Raw genomic sequence first — 20,732 nt, 5'->3', positions numbered from 1 at the left:
CATGTAAGGTCCAGACATCTAATATGACCTCATTAGTGTGGGTGCAGTGATGGATGTGTCCTTCATGATTGGTGGTGACATTGGCAGAAAGTCAAAGCCACACTTGCACTGGCCAAATAGAATCTTACTGTCTGTTGGAAAGCAACTCTGGAAAAAAATCATTCATTTGTATTGCAGGACACAAATATGGACCACAGTCTGAGTGATTTTCACTGGTGTGGTAGGTTGGATGATGGCCCCCAAAATGATATGTCCAAGGTCTAACTCCTAGTACCTATGCATGTGGCCTTATTTGGAAACAAGGTCTTTGCAGATGTACTTAAGATTCTAGGGGTAAGACCATCCTAGATTTAGGGTGGGTCCTAAATCTAATGGCAATGTTCTTAAAAATGAAAAAAAAAAGGAAATTTTAGATATAAGAGAGACAAAGAGGAAAAGCTATGTGAAGATGGAAGAAGAGATTGGAGTTACACAGCTTCAAGCCCATGAATGCCAGGGATTGCTAGCTGCCACCAGAAGAAAGGAGTGAGGTATGGAATGGGTTCTCCTCAGAACCTCCAGGAAGAACCAACCCTGCCAACACCTTGATTTTGGACTTCTGACCCCAAGAACTGTGAGAGAATAAATCTCTGTTGTTGTAAGCCAATAAATAAATAAATAAATAAATAAATAAATAAATAAATAAATAAGTCAGTCAATTTCATGGATCTGGGCAATGATCTTTGATAGTATGAGGGTCACAGAAAATTGGGTAGGTAGGGGTCTTCTTCAACGAATAAACCTGGGATGATAGAAAGGCACACTGGAAAGGAATTTGGGAGACAAATGGAGGGAAGTTCAGGTCTGATTGGCTAGAAAAGAAAGATCTTTGAAATTGAAACTAGGTTCTGATGATTACCTTCATTAGTTAATTTTCCTCCTTTTTCTGTTAGGTAAAGGTAGAGTTGGGGTGAGGGATTATTCGAATTGCTTTGAGAGTTCAGTTGGACAAGCTGAATGTTAGAATTAAAGTCATTATTTTTCAGTCCTGGGAATAACCTATTCTAATCTCACAGTTTGAAATACGAAACAATGGAGGCCCAGACAGTTTAAGTGGCATGCACAGATAAAGTGAAGGAACAAGCCAGAATGACTACTTCACCACTGCATGCATTTTGCCTAGAATGTCTGGCACAATCTTTGTTAAATGAATGAATAAATAATCCTCAGGCTTCTTATTCCTTGTAGCATTTTTCCATGGCACCATAGAAACTATGACAGATTTACTTTAAAAAATGAAGGTCTTTGCCCTGTCCGGTTTGGCTCAGTGTTTGGAACGTCGACCCTCAGACCAGGGAGTTTCAGGTTTGATTCCAGTCAAGGGCATGAACCTTGGTTGCAGTCCCCAGGCCCTGGTTGGGGCCATGAGGGAGACAACCAGTTGACATGTCTCTATCACATTGATGTTCCTCTCTCTCTCTCTCTCTCTCTCTCTCCCCCTCACACTCTATCTGAAGATAAATGGAAAAATATCTTTGGGTAAGGATTAAAAAAAAAAATGAGGGTCTTTGAGCAATAAGGACAGGTTTGTACAATTGTCAAAGGATAATGATCATTATAATACAGTAGATTTCCCTAGCAACATAATCTCACTTTACAATGTATATTGCTAGGGCTATCATAACAATCACAGACTGGGTTGCTTAGCCAACAGTAATTTATTTTTTCACAATTCTAGAGGCCATAAGTCTAAGATCAAGGTATTGGGTAGGGTTGTTTTTTTCTGGAGGTTATGAGAGAAAGATCGGTTCCAGGCCTCTGTTCTTGGCTTGTACATGGCCATCTTCTTTCTGTGTCTATACATCATCTTCCCTCTATCACATGTGCCCAAATTTTCTCTTCTTATAAGAACACCGTTCATTTTGGAGTAGGCCTCAACTAATGATCTCATTTAAATAAAATTATTTACTTAAATACTATGTCTCCTATATTATACTGTACTGGAGGTTAAAACTTCAACATATGAACCTTTAGGGGGGACATAATTCAACCCATAACACACAGAGGCCAGCTTTTCCATCACAGAGCATTTAAATCCTCAACCCTATTCCTCAGCAGCAGCCAAGGTAATGTTAATAGAGCTCCCAGTTTACTTAAGCAATTGCCCAACAACCTTAAGCTCCTGACCATATATGATTATCTAGGTGGAGCAGGAGGGTTAGACTGTCAGCATCCTAAAAGAAGAGCCATAGGGCATAGGCTGTCTGATCCATTTTTAAAAAAAACAACATGCCATTATAACTGATGAAACAATACTTTCTTCTTTAGAAATGGCTCTTCCCTCATGTTGCAAGAAGTCTGAAGGGCTTTGATTGTTTTTACCATAATTATTATTGCTGAACTGTAGCTTAGATGATGAGTGTATATTTCAGGAGTATCCTGGGGCTGACATTTTTAAGGAGGCTCTGAAATGCATGCCTGTTGAATAGATCCTGGGGCAAGCTAGTGAGGCTCTTCCATAGTTTCTGTGAAGATCCTTAACTAAGAAAAAGCATATACTTATCTTAGGAGAAAAATAGTTTTGTAGTTAGAAATCATTTGAAAGAGGTGATGTTCCATGTTAGTGTTATCAGGGGATTGCCGGGTTCTGTCTTTGGTGGGCATATGCTCTTTATGTTAAAGTGAGGAAGAGGCTGGTGCTCCTTGCAGAAAATGTCACCTTACTCCATCAGAATGATATTCAGGAGCAAAGCTTTCTTGTCTCCACAACTGATCAAAAACAGTTGAATGCCTATAACTTAGGATGTCTTCTCATCCACGACTCTCACAATTAGATACTATCTTGGATCAGGGCCTTCTTGGACTTATTCCTATTACCAAAGTTTGAACACCAAATATAAGATCCAGCAGGTGGCACAGGGGTGTTTGGATCATTAGATAATAAATTGGTATTTTTGATATTACTATTAAACACATTCTGAGTGGGTCACCTAATGGACTATGTTGCTTAAACCAATAGCTCATCTATAATTTCTATAGTGCTGAGCTGAACTGTCAGACTGTTTTCTACTACTGGCTTACTAGACTTCAGAGACAAAGAAGCTGCTGTATTCTCAGAAGGAAATATTAACAAATACTGGAAGCACCATCATTTGTAATGAACAGTGATTTACTGAAAAACAACAACAAAAACAAGCACAGGAAGCTGTGAGGTCAAGAATAAAAACACTTGGGCAGAGAATCCTAGCTTGGGGATGGAAATAATATAGAGTTCACCCTAACGGGCAAAAGTGGTTGGGGAAAACAAAGATGTTTTTTCTTTCTCTTTTGTATTTAGACACAGATAATCATAACCAAATACCCTTAAGTGAATGGGAACTTTTTTCAGTTCCTAGACTATTAGATACTGAGTTATGATTTGATGCATAATTAAAACAGACAAAAATAATTGTTTGCCAAACATTTATTGATTTTTATACAGTCCAATTATTTCAACAAGAATGTCTCCAAGGTAGTATCAATAGGCTTCAAAGGATCTCTGTTTACAAATGTTTTCCTTTTCCTTCCCCCAAATACTTTGTGATCTCTTATTGGCCCTAGAGCAAGACAGATGTTTACAGGATCCTAAGTAGGTTTTCTCTCAGCTAAAATCAACAAAGCTAGTAATATTCTAAAATTTATCAAAGATTGGGGGAAGAGAACTGAGCACTATAGACTACAGCAGACACAGTTTTAAAATTTGAGCTCTGGAGTTGTTTGAGGAACACCTTACTTTTGCTTTATGAGATTGTAAGTGTTTATGGGGTTAAGTGTAAAAAAAATCCAATTCAAATTCTAAGTCTTAAAGCTAAACCTTATTTTTAATAGACATTTCTTCCAGTTACAGACTGATTCCACAGGGAGTTTTTTTTTTTTTTGCCCACACTATTCAAAGGTTGTAAAAATTCAGTCTCCTTTTGGAATCTGTACTAATTGCGCCACAAAAGATTAGAGGCTATTTGGAAGTAAATATTAATGTAATTTAAGCCCAAGAAGAAATACCAACTTGAACACTAAAAATAACTAAGCTTTTCACAAAATAGATCAACCATTAAAAAAACAGACCTAATTCTTTTGAATCTCACATATTATTCTTGTTACTTTTGAAAGCAATAAATTAACATGTCCCCTAAACTCCTTAAACAAATTAAATGATTTGTTTTTTTTTAAATGCACACCACATCTGCACCAAAGAGCGAAGACATCCTGCAGTAAAGAACTACTTGAGGAAGAATAAGAGGTAGAAGTACAAAGTACATGAAAGGATTACAGTTTAAGATTTTGGAAAAGAGACATATTCTAACATAACAGAGTTTTCCCACAACCAAAAACATTTGAGTCATTTAGTACCCAATGTTTCCGGTTTTCCTTTGCTGAAGCTTTGACAAGTGTTGGGATATAGCAGCATTTCCTAAGGCCGGTATTGGGATCTCTGCTCTTGGATGTACTCATAGAGAGGGCTGGAGCGCACCGGGGCACTGGCAAACTGATGCTTGCCAGGCTCAAGAATTTGCTGACGACCCTTGTCTTTTTCCTCCCAGACTTGACCGCGCCTCTGTGCCTGCTCCAGCCGGCGGCTGAGCTGCTCTTCTTCACGGGATTTCCTTTCCCGCTCTTGGCGGCGTCTCTGTTCTTCCTGCCGCAGTTCCTGACGACTCCTCTTCTCCCGGGCAAATTGCTCCTCCTCCAGGTACTGCTGGTCTCTCTCCTGCCGGCTCCTCAGTTCCTGCTCCTCCCGCAGCAGCTGGTCTTCCCGTTCCTGGAGGAGCTGTTCCTCCTCGCGGAGCTTTCTGCCGCGCTCTTGGCGACGCAGCCGCTGTTCCTCCTCACGTAATTTTCTGTCGCGTTCCTGGCGGCGCAGCTGCTGTTCTTCCTCGCTGAGCTTTCTGTCGCGCCCTTGGCGACGCAGCCGCTGTTCTTCCAGTTCCTGGAGGAGCTGTTCTTCCTCACGGAATTTTCTGTCGCGTTCCTGGCGAAGCTCTTGCTCTCGTTCCTGGCGGCGCAGCTGCTGTTCCTCCTCGCTGAGCTTTCTGTCGCGCCCTTGGCGACGCAGCCGCTGTTCTTCCAGTTCCTGGAGGAGCTGTTCTTCCTCACGGAATTTTCTGTCGCGTTCCTGGCGAAGCTCTTGCTCTCGTTCCTGGCGGCGCAGCTCCTGTTCCTCCTCGCCGAACTTTCTGTCGCGCTCTTGGCGACGCAGCCGCTGTTCTTCCAGTTCCTGGAGGAGCTGTTCCCCCTCACGGAACTTTCTGTCGCGTTCCTGGCGGCGCAGTTGCTGTTCCTCCTCCCGGAACTTTCTGTCACGTTCCTGGCGGAGCTCTTGCTCTCCTTCCTGGCGGCGCAGCTGCTGTTCCTCCTCGCGGAGCTTTCTGTCGCGCCCTTGGCGACGCAGCCGCTGTTCTTCCAGTTCCTGGAGGAGCTGTTCTTCCTCACGGAATTTTCTGTCGCGTTCCTGGCGGCGCAGCTGCTGTTCCTCCTCGCCGAGCTTTCTGTCGCGCCCTTGGCGGCGCAGCCTCTGTTCTTCCAGTTCCTGGAGGAGCTGTTCCTCCTCGCGGAGCTTTCTGTCGCGCTCTTGGCGACGCAGCCGCTGTTCCTCCTCACGTAATTTTCTGTCGCGTTCCTGGCGAAGCTCTTGCTCTCGTTCCTGGCGGCGCAGCTGCTGTTCCTCCTCGCCGAGCTTCCTGTCGCGCCCTTGGCGACGCAGCCGCTGTTCTTCCAGTTCTTGAAGGAGCTGTTCCTCCTCACGGAACTTTCTGTCGCGTTCCTGGCGGAGCTCTTGCTCGCGTTCCTGGCGGAACAGCTGCTGTTCCTCCTCGCGGAGCTTTCTGTCGCGCTCTTGGCGACGCAGCCGCTGTTCTTCGCGTTCCTGGAGGAGCTGTTCCTCTTCACGGAACTTGATGTCTTCTTCCTGAAGGCGTCTTTTCTTCTCTCTTTCCTCCTTCAGCAGCTGCTCTTCCTCTTGCAACTCCCTGGCTCGCCTTTTGGCTTCCTTTTGCTCCTCTTGCTCCAGCAGTTCTTTGGCTGAGAATTGCCTGTCCAGTGACTGCCAATTCCTCCTCTCTTGCTCTCTCTCTTCCTTCAGGGGCCACCGATCCTGGTGGAGTTGTCTCTCCCTCACCTGGAGATCTTCCAATTGCCGGATCTTTTCTTCATTCTCTCTGCGTTTGGAGTGAACCCTGTAATTACGAACTTCATTTTTCCCCCCTGGTTGCCACTGCCATTTCAGGTCACGGCTCTGATTTTCATCCCGGAATTGCTGTTTCCTGTCCTGGTGCAGCAGCTCCTCCTCCTCCAGATTCTGCCTGTCGCGTTGCTGGCGCCTTCTTTCCCTCTGCAACTGCTCTTCCTTCTGCTGCACCTGCTCTTCCTCCTGATACTGTCTCTCCTGATTTTGGCGTCTCCTGTCCTCACGTTCCTCTTTCTGCAGCTGCTCTTCCTCCTGATATTTCTCCAGTTCCTGGCGCTTTTCCCGCTGCAGCTGCTCTTCTTCCTGATACTGTCTGTCTCGCTTTTGGCGTCTCCTGTCCTCGCGTTCCTCTCTCTGCAGCTGCTCTTCTTCCTGATATTGTCTCTCCAGGTCCTGGCGCTTTTCCTGCGGAAGCTGCTCTTCCTCCTGATACTGTCTCTCCAATTCCTGGCGCCTCTTTTCCCGCTGCAGCTGCTCTTCCTCCTGATACTGTCTCTCCCTCGTTTGGCGTCTCCTGTCCTCACGTTCCCCCCTCTGCAGCTGCCCTTCCTCCTGATACTGTCTCTCCAGTTCCTGGCGCCTCTTCTCCTCTTGCAGCTTCTCTTCCTGGCGCTGCAGCCGCTTGTGGACTTGGAGCCGCCTGTCCTCCTCTTCCTCCTGCTCCTGGCGGCGCCTCAGCGATTCCTGCCTGGGGGGCCTCGAATAGACTTTGCTCTGACGGGCGTCGGCCTCGCTTTCCAGCTGCCGCTGCCACCTCAGGATGCGGCTCTCGCCCTGCTCACGAGTCTCTTCCTGCCGTCCCTCCTCCTCAGCGACCTCCAGCTCGCGCCTCAGCTGCTGCCGACGCCGCTCCTTCTGCTCGCGCCTCAGCCGCTGCTCCCGCCGCTCCTCCTGCTCGCGCCTCAGCTGCTGCTCGCGCCGCTCCTCCTGCTCGCGCCTCAGCTGCTGCTCCCGCCGCTCCTCCTGCTCGCGCCTCAGCTGCTCCAAGAGTGGCCCCTGCTCGCGCCTCAGCTGCTGCCCGCGCGGTTCCTCCTGCTCGCGCCTCAGCTGTTGCTCGCGCCGTTCCTCCTGCTCGCGCCTCAGCTCCTGCTCCTCCCGCTCGCGCCTCAGTTGCTGCCAGCGCCGCTCCTGATCGCGCCTCAGCTCTTGCTCGCGCCTCAATTCTTGCTCGCGCCTCTCCTCCTGCTCGCGCCTCAGATCTTGTACGCGCCTCTCCTGCTCGCGCCTCAGTTCTTGCTCGCGCCTCTCCTCCTGCTCGCGCCTTAGCTCTTGTACGCGCCTCTCCTGCTCGCGCCTCAGTTCTTGCTCGCGCCTCTCCTCCTGCTCGCGCCTCAGCTCTTGTACGCGCCTCTCCTCCTGCTCGCGCCTCAGCTCTTGCACGCGCCTCTCCTCCTGCTCGCGCCTCAGCTCTTGCACGCGCCTCTCCTCCTGCTCGCGCCTCAGCTCCTGCTCGCGCCTCAGCTCCTGCTCGCGCCTCAGCTCTTGCACGCGCCTGAGCTGCCGCTGGCGCCCCTCCTCCTCCAAGGGCTCCTGGCGCTGGTGTTTCTGCCTTTGCAGCTCCTCCTCCTCCAGGCGCTCTCTCCGCAGCTCCTGCCGTTCCCGCTGGGGTAGCTGCTCCTCTTCCTGGCGTTCGCGCTGCTCCTCAAGGCGCTGGCGCTCTCGCTGCTCCTGCCTCTCTCGCCTCTGCACTCGGTCAGGAAACTCCTCAGGTGCCCGCCCCTTGCGCGTCTGCAGCTGCTCTTCTTCCTCACGGCGCGCTTCCCTTTCTCGCCTTTGCTCATGTCTCTGTTGCTTCTCCCTCTGCTCCTCTTCCTCAGCGAGCTCCTCTTGTTCCTGCTTCTTCTGCCTGCGTTCTTCTTCCAACTGTCTGTCCTGGCGCTCAAGTCTCCTTTGGTCTTCTTGCCTGCGATCTTGTAACGGGCTCACCGTTTCCTCACACCTGGCTTCCTTCTCTAGCCCCGAGGCCTCAATGAGAGCGTAATAACAAGCTTGAGCCACTTTGAAAATGAACAGGAGGAACTCGTTGAAATCAACCAGCCCGTTACAGTCGCGATCCAGAAGTTCCAGGATCAAATCTACCGTTTCAGGATCATGTGGTCTCTATGAAAGAAGGTGAAAACAGCATTTTTAAATAATGCGCCATTTACAGGTAGTAAACTTTCTCACACATAACGTATATGTTATGATATGCAGACACTCAAAAGACACTAAGAACAATTTGAAAAACCCCAGTGTGTATGGTGTGTTGTTGTCCCCATGTAACTTGTGAATACTTCATTTTATAGCATACATTTGCTGGAAATTTGTGCATCTTGTAATTTAATGCTGATTAAAAGAACAGAAGTCTTGCCCTGCTCGTGTGGGTCAGTGGATTGAGTGTCCTCTCATGGACCCAGAGGTCCCGGTTCCATTCCGGGTCAGGGCACATGCCCGGGTTGCGGGCTCATCTCCAGCAGGGGGCGTGCAGGAGGCAGCCCATCCATGTTTCAATCTCACATGGATGTTTCTATCTCTAAAAAAAAAAAAATCAATAAAAACATGCTTAAAAAACCCCCACAAGTCTCTTTAGCTGGGTGAATAAGAATGAACTCATCCTCAAGAAAGAAATACAATGGAAATTTATGACGATTTGCAGCAATCATTTCTGTCTGAAATAGCCAGTTCCTTTAATTTGATTTTTATTCCATGTTTGAAAAGAGAACAAAAATTTATGGTAACATAATTTTACTAGTGAACAGTATGATTTTAATTATTGAAATTTGGAAGTAATTTTAAGTTCCTTCCAAATCTAGTTTGATTTGATATCTTTGGTGATAGCTACCCATGACCACCAGTTCATTCACATTGCCATTGCCATCAAGTACATGAAATAATTTCTAGTAACTTGAGTACTCAGACTACAATGCCAGTTAAGTACCTTCAGGCTCAGGAATGAATGGGGATGTAGTGTAGAGCTGTCATGCTGTAAAATGAATATAAAGTCACTATTCCTTGATCTGGTTGTTCCTGAGAAGAAATTTCATAACCCCAAATCTTATTTCTTACCTGAAGAATAGTTCCAAATTCCTTTTCAAGGAGGTTCTTCAGGTCTTTCTTGCATAGTGCTGCACCATCACAATCATGTGAGGCATATTGATTGAAAACTTCAGTGATATTGAAGATGCTTCTCAAAAGTGGAGACATTTTTTTCCCCTTAAGTTCAAGTAAACCTAAAACAATAAAATAGGATCCAGAATCAAACTTTGTTTCTCATCTTGGAGAGGTTTCAGCCACACTGTTTGGGGTAGATCCCTAAATAATTTGACTTTATAACAGTAGTTATTTTCAACCTGGCCTTTCAAAGCATTTTATCTTTGAATATTGTACTTAGAAAAGGGAAGAAATGCCCAGCATGGCTCAGTGGTTGAACCTTGACCCATGCACCAAGAAGTCACCAGTTTGATTCCTGGTCAGGGCACATGCCCAGGTTGTAGGCCAAATCCTGCATGCAGGAGGCGGCCAATCAATGTTCTCTCTCATCGATGTTTCTCTCTCTCTCTCATCAATAAAGAAAAAGAAATTTAAGAAGAAAAAAAAGAAAAGGGAAGATCCCAAGAAACTTCAAGCCTGGAAATTATCTGCAGACTATCCTGTAGTCAGCTTTCAGATTGTTCACCCAATCTGGACTATCCATCTCATTTCCTTTTCTCTCTTTCTATTCCCTAACATATTTCAGATCAGACAGTGTAGAGAATAATGTAGAAATTTAAATTCGGTATATTGTTACTCAGCATCTTCCTCTAAAATTGAACAAAGAGGATAGGTGAAAGCCAAAAGGTAAAGGAAGATTTTAAACTATCTTATTAAAATAGATAGAAACCATGTATACCTAATTGTGACAGCAAGCATTTAGTGGTAACTAAAATGTTAAAAAGGGAATGTGGATTATTTCCCAACATTATAACCAATTCCAAGATTAAGCACTATTTCTTCATAGTCAAAGGTGACATTATAATATTCAGATAAACTAATGCAGAAAACAGAGTACATGTTTTCTGCCTTAACTGAGATATGTTACAGATATTCAATTATTGAAAGCTGAGAAAGCTTCCAAATGAACCTGTACAACTTTGAATAACATTGGTTTTATGGTTAGCTTTTGTTAAACCCAAATAAACCATTTGAATCTTGGCATTATAAAACATTGGACTTTGCCAAAAGCACATCAATGCTAAAAAGAATACATGGAAAGTTTCACTCGCTGGGTGAGTATGGTAGTTCATCTAGCTGGCTTCTTTAATTACTTCTTAACTCCAATACTGCAGATGTCATAATTACATTAAGATGGTCTATACTGGGTAGAACCAATGTAAAAAAGAGAAACAAGGGTTGGAAAACTTTTGAGATGGCAGTTTTAGAAAGATGAACCCCATCAGAGTCACACATAACTATCTTCCAACCCCTGACGTGCAAACACACTTGTAGAGTTCAGAGCCTTGGAAGAAGGGCCATGTCTCTATTTAAGTAATCACTCCAATAATGAGAAAATGGCACAGAGTTAGACATCTCTGTAAGATACTGATGTCTTCTGGCACAGTAGACCCTCATTGCCCACTCCCGTCAACATCTTTAACAACTGGAAAATGAAGAATCATACAGAAGAACATGATCCCACTGAATGGGACTTACCCACTTCACCAGAGGGAGAAGTCAAGTGCTCGCTGACACCACTGGCAAGTGTACTGGGGAGCTGATAGCTGGGCCTTTTATAGGGATTCTAATTGTGCCCTGAAGACCTACTTGGGAAGGAGACACCCACTCTGTGGAATGGCCTGATTCATGCCTAACCAAGCCCAGCTACACCTCTGTCTCCACAAATGGTTTGTTTATCTCACTATTTGCTCACATACTTATTTGGCATGAGGTTCACAGACCTTGCCTCCTGACTGAGTACTGGCCCCACCTAACATGAAAGAATAGAATATTTGACAGAATCTCTAATTTTTTAATTGTTAAAATTAACTAAAACAATAAAACAAAAACATTAATGTCCAGAATCTTAATTAATTAAGATTTTATTACAAAGTAGTAATCTCTAAGCCATTTACTGTATAAAAATATAACTTCTATGTTGATATCAAATAGAAACTTTGACATAAACTAATGAGACTAGTTAATTTCTCCCTGAGATGTGAGCTGTTTATAGCTCTATCTGAAGTAATTCTAGGACATTGAGAGAACATGAGGAAAAGGTTTTAGTTTCTTTTCTAAAAATGCAGGCGGGAAAAATTGCATTTGTATTCTTGGGTCTTATAATGATTTTCCTATAGATTGGGCATTGCCTTCTTAGTAAACAATTTTGGATGGCACTTAAAAAATATGTTTTATTAAATTATTTATAAGAGAACTTGAAATCTGTCAAATTTTATTCATAGGGATATTACATCTAAATGAAGTTTGTTCTTTCTTTTCTCATTAGCATATTGATGCTCCTGGAGAAAAAGAGCTGGTGTAATCCTTTTTTTTTTTTTAGATACAATCATCCTGCTCAGCTCAAGTCACTAATGATTGCGACACTGAGACACTTGACTTTGCAATGATTGTGACACTGAAACACTTGACTTTGCTTCTCCTGGAAGTGCATTAAGGTAATGGGTCGTTCTAGCCCATTATATCTGTCAGGGCTTTCTCGACCCTGGTGGTGATTTTCAATTCCCAATGCTGTTTATTGTAAGGAACTGGATTTTATCCTTGGTTGTAGACTTTATGAAACTTTGGTTCATAATAAATTTATGGAGACTATTACATGATTCAGTGGCTTTTGGCATTTCAATCTCCTCCTTTGTCCAACAGAGGCAAGTATTAGTTTTCTGATTTTTGAGGAGACTCTGTAGGGTCCTTCAATAGAATGTAATTTGGAACCTAAATCTTGAAGGAGATTGGTCCAAATGATGGTGGAATCAAATTCTATTTGACCCCTTGTTTGCTGCCATCCTATGGGGGGGGGGGGGGTGAGAGGAAAGTGGAAGTGATAGGTGATGGGAAGGCAACTGTAAGCCTGGTTCACTTCTGTGATCTAGGGTTTTTTCTAGAACTGTCACTGTTTCTTGGGATCAGTTAGCAAATTTGATGTAGTAGTTCCTTTGTGAAGAGTGAAGATTTCTCCCCACCCCTTCTATTTAAGGTCTTATATAGTTATTTTAATCTTTGAATTCTAGGGTAGAACTATCATGAGCACTGCAACCACAAATCACCATGGAACCTCTATCTGTTAAAGAAGATATGAGCCTTTTCTATGAGTGTTCTTCTGAGAATTCTCTGGACAAACGCTGTCTTATGTCTGATTCTGTTTTTATCCACCTGTGTATGTTCTGTGAGAAACCTCAGCCCAGGTAGTGGGGTGCATTTGTGGGATTCCATTACCTTTCTATAGTCAATACACTCAAAAGGGGACTGGACATTCATTATCTTATATGAGAATAAAGGGAAAATATTAATCATTCTAAAATCATGTTGAGCAAGCAAAACAAATATAGAAGCAAACCCAAAAGGAAAATGCTTCCAAACAAGAAAATGGCTGAAATTGCACTCATAGTAACAAAAAAAACTCCTTTCCCACTCTGAATGAAACTAGATCTTAAATCCAGTGATAGCTCTTTTATCCACTCGCATTTAAAGTCAGTATGACATAAGGAAAAATATTTAGAAACCTGAACAAACCTAAGAGAGTTAGCCTGTCTTCCTTGCTGCTCTTGGTCCATCATCAGAAAGACTGTAAGTAGATTCAAATGCTAAATTCTAAAATCAGGTTTGATATTCTTCTAATGAAGTGGCCCTTGATGCTATATAACTTTCTTTTATTTAACACAATATCACTATTTTAAAATATCATTTTAAAAGAAGCTCCTGATATACTGTTTGGACAGGGAAATAATTTTCATTGCTTTTTAGTTCCTTAAAGATTGGTAAATGGCAGAGAATGTAGAAAATCATCAAGTATTGACATTGGTTCAGTTTTTTTTTTTTTTAAAGACTAACCGAGAATCCTTGAAATGTGGCTATGTCCACTCGTTGTGGCTCATCAAAAAAGAATGATGTTTTTATAATCTGAGGATCTTAATCTTCTTTATAGATATAAAGTTTTATTATCTTTTAAAAATATATAAGACTGGAGACTGAGGCACCGACAGGTCAGAGAACGTTCCCGACTGGCCCAGAAATGACCCAAGTACCCCTGCTCCATTCTGTAAAAATATCCTTCTTTGTCAAGGATTAATGCCAATGGATTCAGAGCATAGCTACAGTATTATACTCTTACTTGGCTTTGAGATATGAATTCTTTATTACAGAGGAATTGAAAAGAGAAAATAACATTGATATCATTCATAAGCTTTAATATTACGTCAATCACGAAGCCTCATTCGTGCTTGAAATCTTTGGGGGTGGAGCTCTGCTGGATTAACAGAGAACTAACAAAGTACTAGGTTTTCCTGGTCTTTAACTCATTCAAAGGGTCTCTTCCCATTTTCTCCTGTCAGAATCCAGAAAAAGTAGTTAATAGATTTGACATTCTGTGGTATTTTACTAAGACCAAACCCTGTCTTGGCCTTTCTGTGAACATTTAGATAAAGCAGAGAAGGGACTAATGTCATTCTCAGCCTAATAGGTTTCTCCAGAGCTGTGATGTGGGAACTTTGGGAAAATGTCCATAATGGATGACTTTAAGATGGCTTTTTAAAAAAGTAAGATTCTTTGGTAAGTTCTCTAAACACCTCTCCAATGGAGACCTTTTCTTTAAAATTATGTGTTAAACCTTTCAAGTTTTTCTATTGTTTCTTATTCATTGACTCATGCCTTGGGACACCGCCTCTGCTGGTCCAAAACCTAATATATTTTCTCTGAGGCCCTGCACAAATTCCATCTGCTCTCCAAAACCTTCCTTCACCTTTACATATAACAATCTTCCAGTTAAAAAAAATTTCTTCCACAGTATGCATAGTCAGCATCATACAACTCAGCACTAGTTAATATGTAATTTCCATATTTTCCTCTAATTTAATGAGTGCTTGCTTTGTCTTCTTGATTAGATTTTAAGTTCCTTGGAAGCAACGCTATGTCTTTTATTCCTACCAGGTGTTTAGTAAAATCCTTGCCGATATGATGTAATTTTATTGCACTGCAGCAGTTTAAATGGCCAAGTCTGAATGAGATGAGTTGCTTGATCTGGGATGGAGTTCTGTGGGTTTGGGTGATGGCCTGAGGATGAGGGCACATACCATAATGGTAGTCAGCCCTTCTTGAGCCTCTTTCTAGTTTTGCTACTTACAGGACAGATGACAGAGGAAGCATTACTCCACCCCTCTCTGCCTCCCCCATGCCTGTCACTTCACCCCTCTGTTAAATGAGGCGCTGTAAGATATGAATCCCTTCTTCAGAGGGGAGCTGTGATAATTATAGCTTGTAAAGCATTTTGTGACTCTTAGATATAAAAGGGCTAATTATTATGATCATTAATAATTCTTAATTTTTATCTTCTTCAAGTTGAATTACCCTTACTTTAATTATATCCCCACCCTGGTGGTAATTATACCTCTGAGAGTCAGCAGATGCTTTTTCATCTTACATCATGTTGTACAGGCTGACTGGGTACCAGCGAGCATTGGAGAACACTTCTACCTTCTGCCCACTCCAGCTGTCACCCAGAGTAGGAGAGAGCTCCTGGCTTTCTTTGCCATTAAAGTGGTCATAGGTTTCAAGTGATTTCTTTTCTCTTTTCTGGAACTGTATCTTTCTCCTACCCAGCAGCTCCTCAATTTCACAGAGCTTTGGCATTTGTCAAAAGACACAGTGAATGGGAAAAATAATTTAATTTTTTATATTTTGGTGAATACTATGAATGAAGGAAGCAAGCATTTTTGATTGGGCTGTGGAGATTTGGTGGTATCTCTGATGAAAAGGTTGACAGGTGCCATATGGAAGAAGGGCCACAGCTCCTCAAAGGTTGAGGTGCTATTTTCTTAAATTTAGATCTGTTTCTCATCAAATGGTAAGTCACTCTTTGGGATGAGATATGAAGATTTCTATCTAAAGAACCCAAACCTTTTTTTTGTGAGAGAGGTTTTGCTTCTGATGATAAGGCATAACATAAAGGAGGTTGGAAGCTAAGGTTTCACACTCAATAGATACTTTAGGTTGTGTGAGTAAAGATCATGACCTCACAGATATAGAAAGAGCACTTTTAGCTCAAGCAGACATGCACCAGTGTGGCTTGGGATGTTTCCTTCAGGTCCAGATGTTCAATCATCACTTGTGTCATGGTACGGTTATTGAGTCCTAATCTTGAGTGTTTCAGCATCCTGAATCCCACCCTGTGCCTGAAGTAAGTATGAAAGTGGAACAAGGGTATATGTTAATGTCCAGAAATTTCAGTGGCTTTCATTCTGACCCTTCCCTTTCAGACAGGTACATGCTTCTCTCTCATGCATACCTCCACTCTTCTACATAGCATCTTTCTTTCAGTTGCCTTTCTGTCTTCATTTCTTCTTCACTTCTAGTTTAAAAATTTTTTTACCTTTCCCATCTCATCCTCAAAAACAGTTGAAATAGGATAGAGTTGAAGGGACTATGGGAGTGCCAGTCAAGGTCCTTGTCCCTTTGCCACAAGGAAGATCTGACCCAGTTCATAGCATTAGTGGAGAAGCATGCCCTGGCCGGTTTGGCTTAGTGGTTAGAGTGTCGGCCTGTGGACCAGAGAGTCCTGGGTTCGATTCCCACTAAGGGCATGCAACTCGGTTGCAGTTTGTCCCCAGCCCTAGTTGGGGTTGTGTGGGTGACAACCTGTCGATATGTCTCTCTCACATTGATGTTTCTCTCTCTCTTTTCCTCCCTCTCTCCCGGTCTGTCTGAAGGTAAATGCAAAAATGTCCTTGGGTGAGTATTTAAAAAAAGAGAGAAGCAGAAGACAGGCTGTGCATTTCTCCATTCTTCCCACAGTAGTCTCTTTTGGTTCACAAGCATTTATTGAGTCTCCCATTCTACACTAGGCATGGTGCAAAGTACTGAACCTCTTACCAGAAAGCACTGATGATTTGGAGTGGAAGATATGGTGATAAGAAAGATTTAATTCCAAAAATAAGGCTATAGATTATGAGTATTTGCTTGTATGTGCTATTTTATTTTTCTAATAACACACAAGAAAACTAACAGTGGTTACCTATAGGGAGAGGGACGAGAATGTGCCTTTTTACTGTATACTTTCTGATATTTGAACCATGTAAATGTGTTACCTATTCAAAAATTGAATACATTAAATTCTAAAAATATAAGTTTAATTCCAAGAGAAATTAGATGAAACAAATAGAAGATAACTATCAGAGTATCATCAGGAATTAAAATTTTCATTCTAAGTTGTAAAAGAGCAGAATCAGAATTTCTAGGGGGTCAATACTTCTAGAAGACAAGAATACATTTTATTTACTTTATGTTGTGCCTGGCAGGGTACTTTCTAAGTGTAATGAAGTTAAATAGTACTTAAACATTTAAACCTTAAAACTCACTAAAGAGGTTGCGCAATGGACATTTATTTTAGCCTTGTAGCTACTCTGTCAAATGTGTAATGGGAACTTTTCAGATATATATTTTTGAGGCTTTTTCTTATCTGCAGATGAAGAGTGCTGTGAATGCAGCTTCTCTGGGTGTCTGACCGAGCTCTGGGCTCTCAGCTGGCTTGCTGTCAGATCTGCGCAGAGGGTGTACCATTAAAGGCTCATCTAGAACCACCTCTTTTGAAAGCATTTCCCAAATTAAATAAACAAATGCTTTCAGCAGCACAAATTGGGTCTTTGAAGTGGACCACATTTTCTATAGGTGTTACAAATGGGGAATAATTATAACTTCTTAAGGGCAAAAAGTAATTTCTTTCTGTTATTAATGTAATCTCTTCTTTTGGTGTCAACATAGTGGGTGGGACAAAAGTAGGTTTACAGTTGTTTGTATAAAAATAATACAATAATTAATAAATAATAATACAAGAAACTCTGTGTTTCATGTACTCACATCTGTAAACCTACTTTTTCCCTACCCTGCATTTCAAGATCAGATTTTGGGGTCCCTTTTGTTATGCTTTTTAAGGTGCAAAACTCTTTGAAAGTCTCTGAGAACAAGCCTTAGAATAGTGATTTATATATCCTCACCTGTCCCATGAATGTCCAGAGTGCTTTGTTACTACAGACCTGTTAAATGGAAGGTACTACACTAGGTGAAGGGCACTAAAGCATTGGAAAAGACACCATCTCAGGAGTTCAGAGAGTATGATATAATTGTCAAGTCTGATTATAATTCACAAGCAAGCTACAGGTTGAAAAAGGAAGGCACTGCTGCTGGCTAAAGTCATTTGGGAGGGCTCCTGGGAGGATGTGGGGCTTGTTCTGGATGAGTGGATTACAGGCAGGTCAAATGGACTAGGGAGGCATTGCAGACAGTGTGAAGAAAGCGGGGGAGTAGAATGGACAAATTATATTTTGAGAAAAAGATAGTTGACCAATCAGACTATAGTGGAGATTCTATCACTCTCTGATAAAGGGCTGTATCTCCTTGGTTCTTTCAAAGGTTGACTGTACAGGAGAGATGTTGGTTTTAACCATCTACTTACTCATTTAGGAAGGAATTAAGTACAATAAGATGTAAGTTCCATGGAAGCAGGCTCCATATCTGTTTTGTTTGCTGCTGAATTTCTAGTGCCTTTCATAGAGCAGGCATTCAGAAAATATTTGTTCGTTGAAAGGGTGAATGAATTGCATTTATGTGTTCTATATACAAGACCCTATATAAGTGCCATGATCAGAAAGTAGCCCATCAAGGGTTCAGAAAAAGAAGTCACTTTCTGATGGGAGATTAGGAGGAAGGGAATGGATGGAAAAGGAACACGTGAGAGAACTCACAATGAATCTTAAGATAGAAGAGAGGGCAAAATTTTATTTTTTAAAAATCTTACTGGGGGTATGGAATGGGTGGTGAAATAGGTGGCTAGAATGGTGGTCAGGATGCAAGAAATGTGAGTGAGGATGAAAAGGGCAAGAGTAATGATATTAAAACTAATATCCTAGTTCTCTCTACACTGGCCTGGTCAGTGCTTTCTTTTGGAGATTAAAAAGAAAAGTTGGAAAAAAGAAATTATTTTTGCCAAAGGGCTGGTTTCATATCTGTATCTTAAAAGCAATTCCAAGAGTATCACCTGAACCAGCCTGAGCTTCCTCTGCTATTATTATTCAAATGAGGACTTGAATAAGCAGAATTTATGTCAGTGAGGAAAACTGCTTGGGGCACCAGCCTAGGTGAGGCTAAGTGGACTAGTTTTGCCCATATTTAAACAATGGCTCATGAAGGAGGCCTCATCTTTCTAATCCAAGCAACTGCCATTTTTCAGCCTAATCCTCTGCAATGAGTATCATATAAGCAATTTAGTCTAATCAAACTTACTGAGCACTGGCCCAAGTACTGACAATGCAAAGATGGACAAGAGATAATCTCTGTCCAGTTTAGTAGAGAGAGTTTTGGCCTATATGACATGGTGGTGGGGAGTCTATTTTTTGTTTTAGTAATCATCATCACCATTGCACATCTAAGCCAGAAGTGACAATAACTGTTATCTCATTTTCTTCTTAACCAATTTTGTATAGTAAGCACGATCATTCCCGTTTTGTTGATAGAAAAACTGAGACTTTGAGATACTAAATTGTTAGGCAGGATAGATAGCTGCCAGGGGAGTTTATCTCACCCACTAAACAAAGAAGTCAGCAATCTTGGGGCTTGCCAAGATAAAATCACCAGATGTTCTCATAAATTCTGTGAGAAGCCACAAAAATGTAAAAGGGGGACCTTGAAATTTAGTCTGTTGCCCAAGATATCGACAGGGGAACCCTAAAACCTATGGGGGCAAAAGGATAAAACCCTTGAATTCCCTCCAGGTGGGGCACTCAGACTAGTTGAGTTACCCACTTGTGCTTTATGCCAAGTGTATTTTTAATAAATTTGTTTGCTTTGCTTCCTTAATAAATGTGCTTGTTTTGCTTCAACACTGCTTTCTGTCACTTGTCTGAATTCTTTCTTGCAAGTGTGACAAGAGCCAAGGAGGGGGAGCCCCTTCTGACTCAGGTGGCTCTCTGGTAACAAAATGACTTACCTAAGGTCAAAGAAGTTGGCAAATGGAAGAGCTGCTATCTGAATTCAGATCTATCTGACTTCAATACCCAAACTCCTGACCATCACCCAGTACTACTCCTTTAAATCTGCCGTCTGTGTGGATGTACAGTACTTTGATATGGAAAGTACCAGTTAAAAGATCTTCCCTTACCCCTTTCCCCATTCATAGTTCAGGTAATACTCTTGCCCCCTCTGATGTGGTTAAAACAAACACATGCTATACAGTGGGCAACCCTCTGCAGCAGGTGTCTGTTTCATGAAGGTGGTCCCCTCTGCCAGTTACAGGTATACAGAAGTTCATGATCTTTGTTAGAGGCCTGGGAAGATTTTGTCTCCAATGAGACACGGTGATGATTAGATCAAGATGACTAGACTTCAGCAGTGTTTTCCCCCAGACAACTCTGTGTGAAGAAACCAGACTTGGCCAAGACTAGTTTGTGCAGCTCATGGGAACACTGGGGCTCAGGGCATCCTGTTATCAAATACCAGTGGAGTGACTGCTGAATGTCATGTGCAGACTTTGCAGACTTCTATCCACAGCTTGATTATAATCATTAAGCTTTTACAGGGCACTGAATGCATTGCAAAGGATTTTATGATCTTCTTTTCCCCATCCTGCCTATCCTGAAGAAAAGGCTGCCACTTCTGCTTTTAAGATATGGAAACAGGGCCACTTTGAGCGTAAGGTTTCTACCAGAGGTCACCCAGTGGCTGAGCTGGAGTTCTGACTTGCTGTATTGGCCAGATGTGGTCTTTTCTTTTAGGCCAATCTGTTTATGTGGGAGCCATGGAAACTTAGAGCTAATGAAATAATATGTTGGGGGTCTGGAAGGTAGTAGGGTACATTGTTTGAAATTTGTGTTTTGTCTTCCAGTGAGAATTTTTGACTCATCAGGATTTGATGAATCAAAAGTAGAAGAACTCGGTCATACCTGTTCCTCTTCTGCGGTTCTGCCCCTTTCTTGTAAATTAACATTTATAAAATAATAAAGTATAGTTGACATACAATGTTATATGAATTTCAGGTGTATGACATAGTTAATTATACATTTTGAATACTAACCCCTATTGATATATCATTTGTGAGTATCTTCTCCCACTCAGTGGGTTGTCTTTCTGTTTGGTTGATGGTTTCCTTTGCTGTGCAAAAACTTTTTGGTTCAATGTAATTACATTATTTTTCCTTTGTTGCCCTTGCCTGGGGAGACATAGCCAAAAAAATATTTCTTAGATGGATGTCAAACAGTTTTCTACCTATGTTTTCTCTTCTCCTAGGAGTTTTATGGTTTCTGGTCTTATATTTAAGTTTATAGTTAATTTTGAGTTTGTTTTTGTATACAGTATAAGAAAG

At 42.2% G+C, this 20,732-nt stretch overlaps 1 protein-coding gene across 1 annotated transcript; it reads right to left on the bottom strand.

Moving 5' to 3' along the window:
* Positions 1-3,938: 3,938 nt before the first annotated feature.
* TCHH (trichohyalin) lies at positions 3,939-9,385 on the bottom strand. Its single transcript, XM_036273237.1, has 2 exons — positions 9,248-9,385; positions 3,939-8,302 (listed from the first exon to the last, which is right to left on the bottom strand). Exons 1-2 carry the CDS (start codon positions 9,383-9,385, stop codon positions 4,430-4,432), a joined length of 4,011 nt encoding a protein of 1,336 aa, XP_036129130.1. The 3' UTR covers positions 3,939-4,429.
* Positions 9,386-20,732: the final 11,347 nt, after the last annotated feature.

The sequence above is a fragment of the Molossus molossus genome, unplaced genomic scaffold, assembly GCF_014108415.1.
Source record: "Molossus molossus isolate mMolMol1 unplaced genomic scaffold, mMolMol1.p scaffold_m16_p_20, whole genome shotgun sequence".
Lineage (NCBI taxonomy): Eukaryota > Metazoa > Chordata > Mammalia > Chiroptera > Molossidae > Molossus > Molossus molossus.
This window is presented reverse-complemented; position numbering and strand designations above follow the sequence as displayed.

Excerpts from the sequence above, each read along its gene's own strand:
- TCHH (XM_036273237.1), bottom strand. The coding sequence starts at position 9,385 with ATGTCTCCACTTTTGAGAAGCATCTTCAATATCACTGAAGTTTTCAAT. Across the intron at positions 8,303-9,247 it reads AATTTGGAACTATTCTTCAG|AGACCACATGATCCTGAAAC; the intron begins GTAAGAAATAAG and ends CTTCTTTCATAG.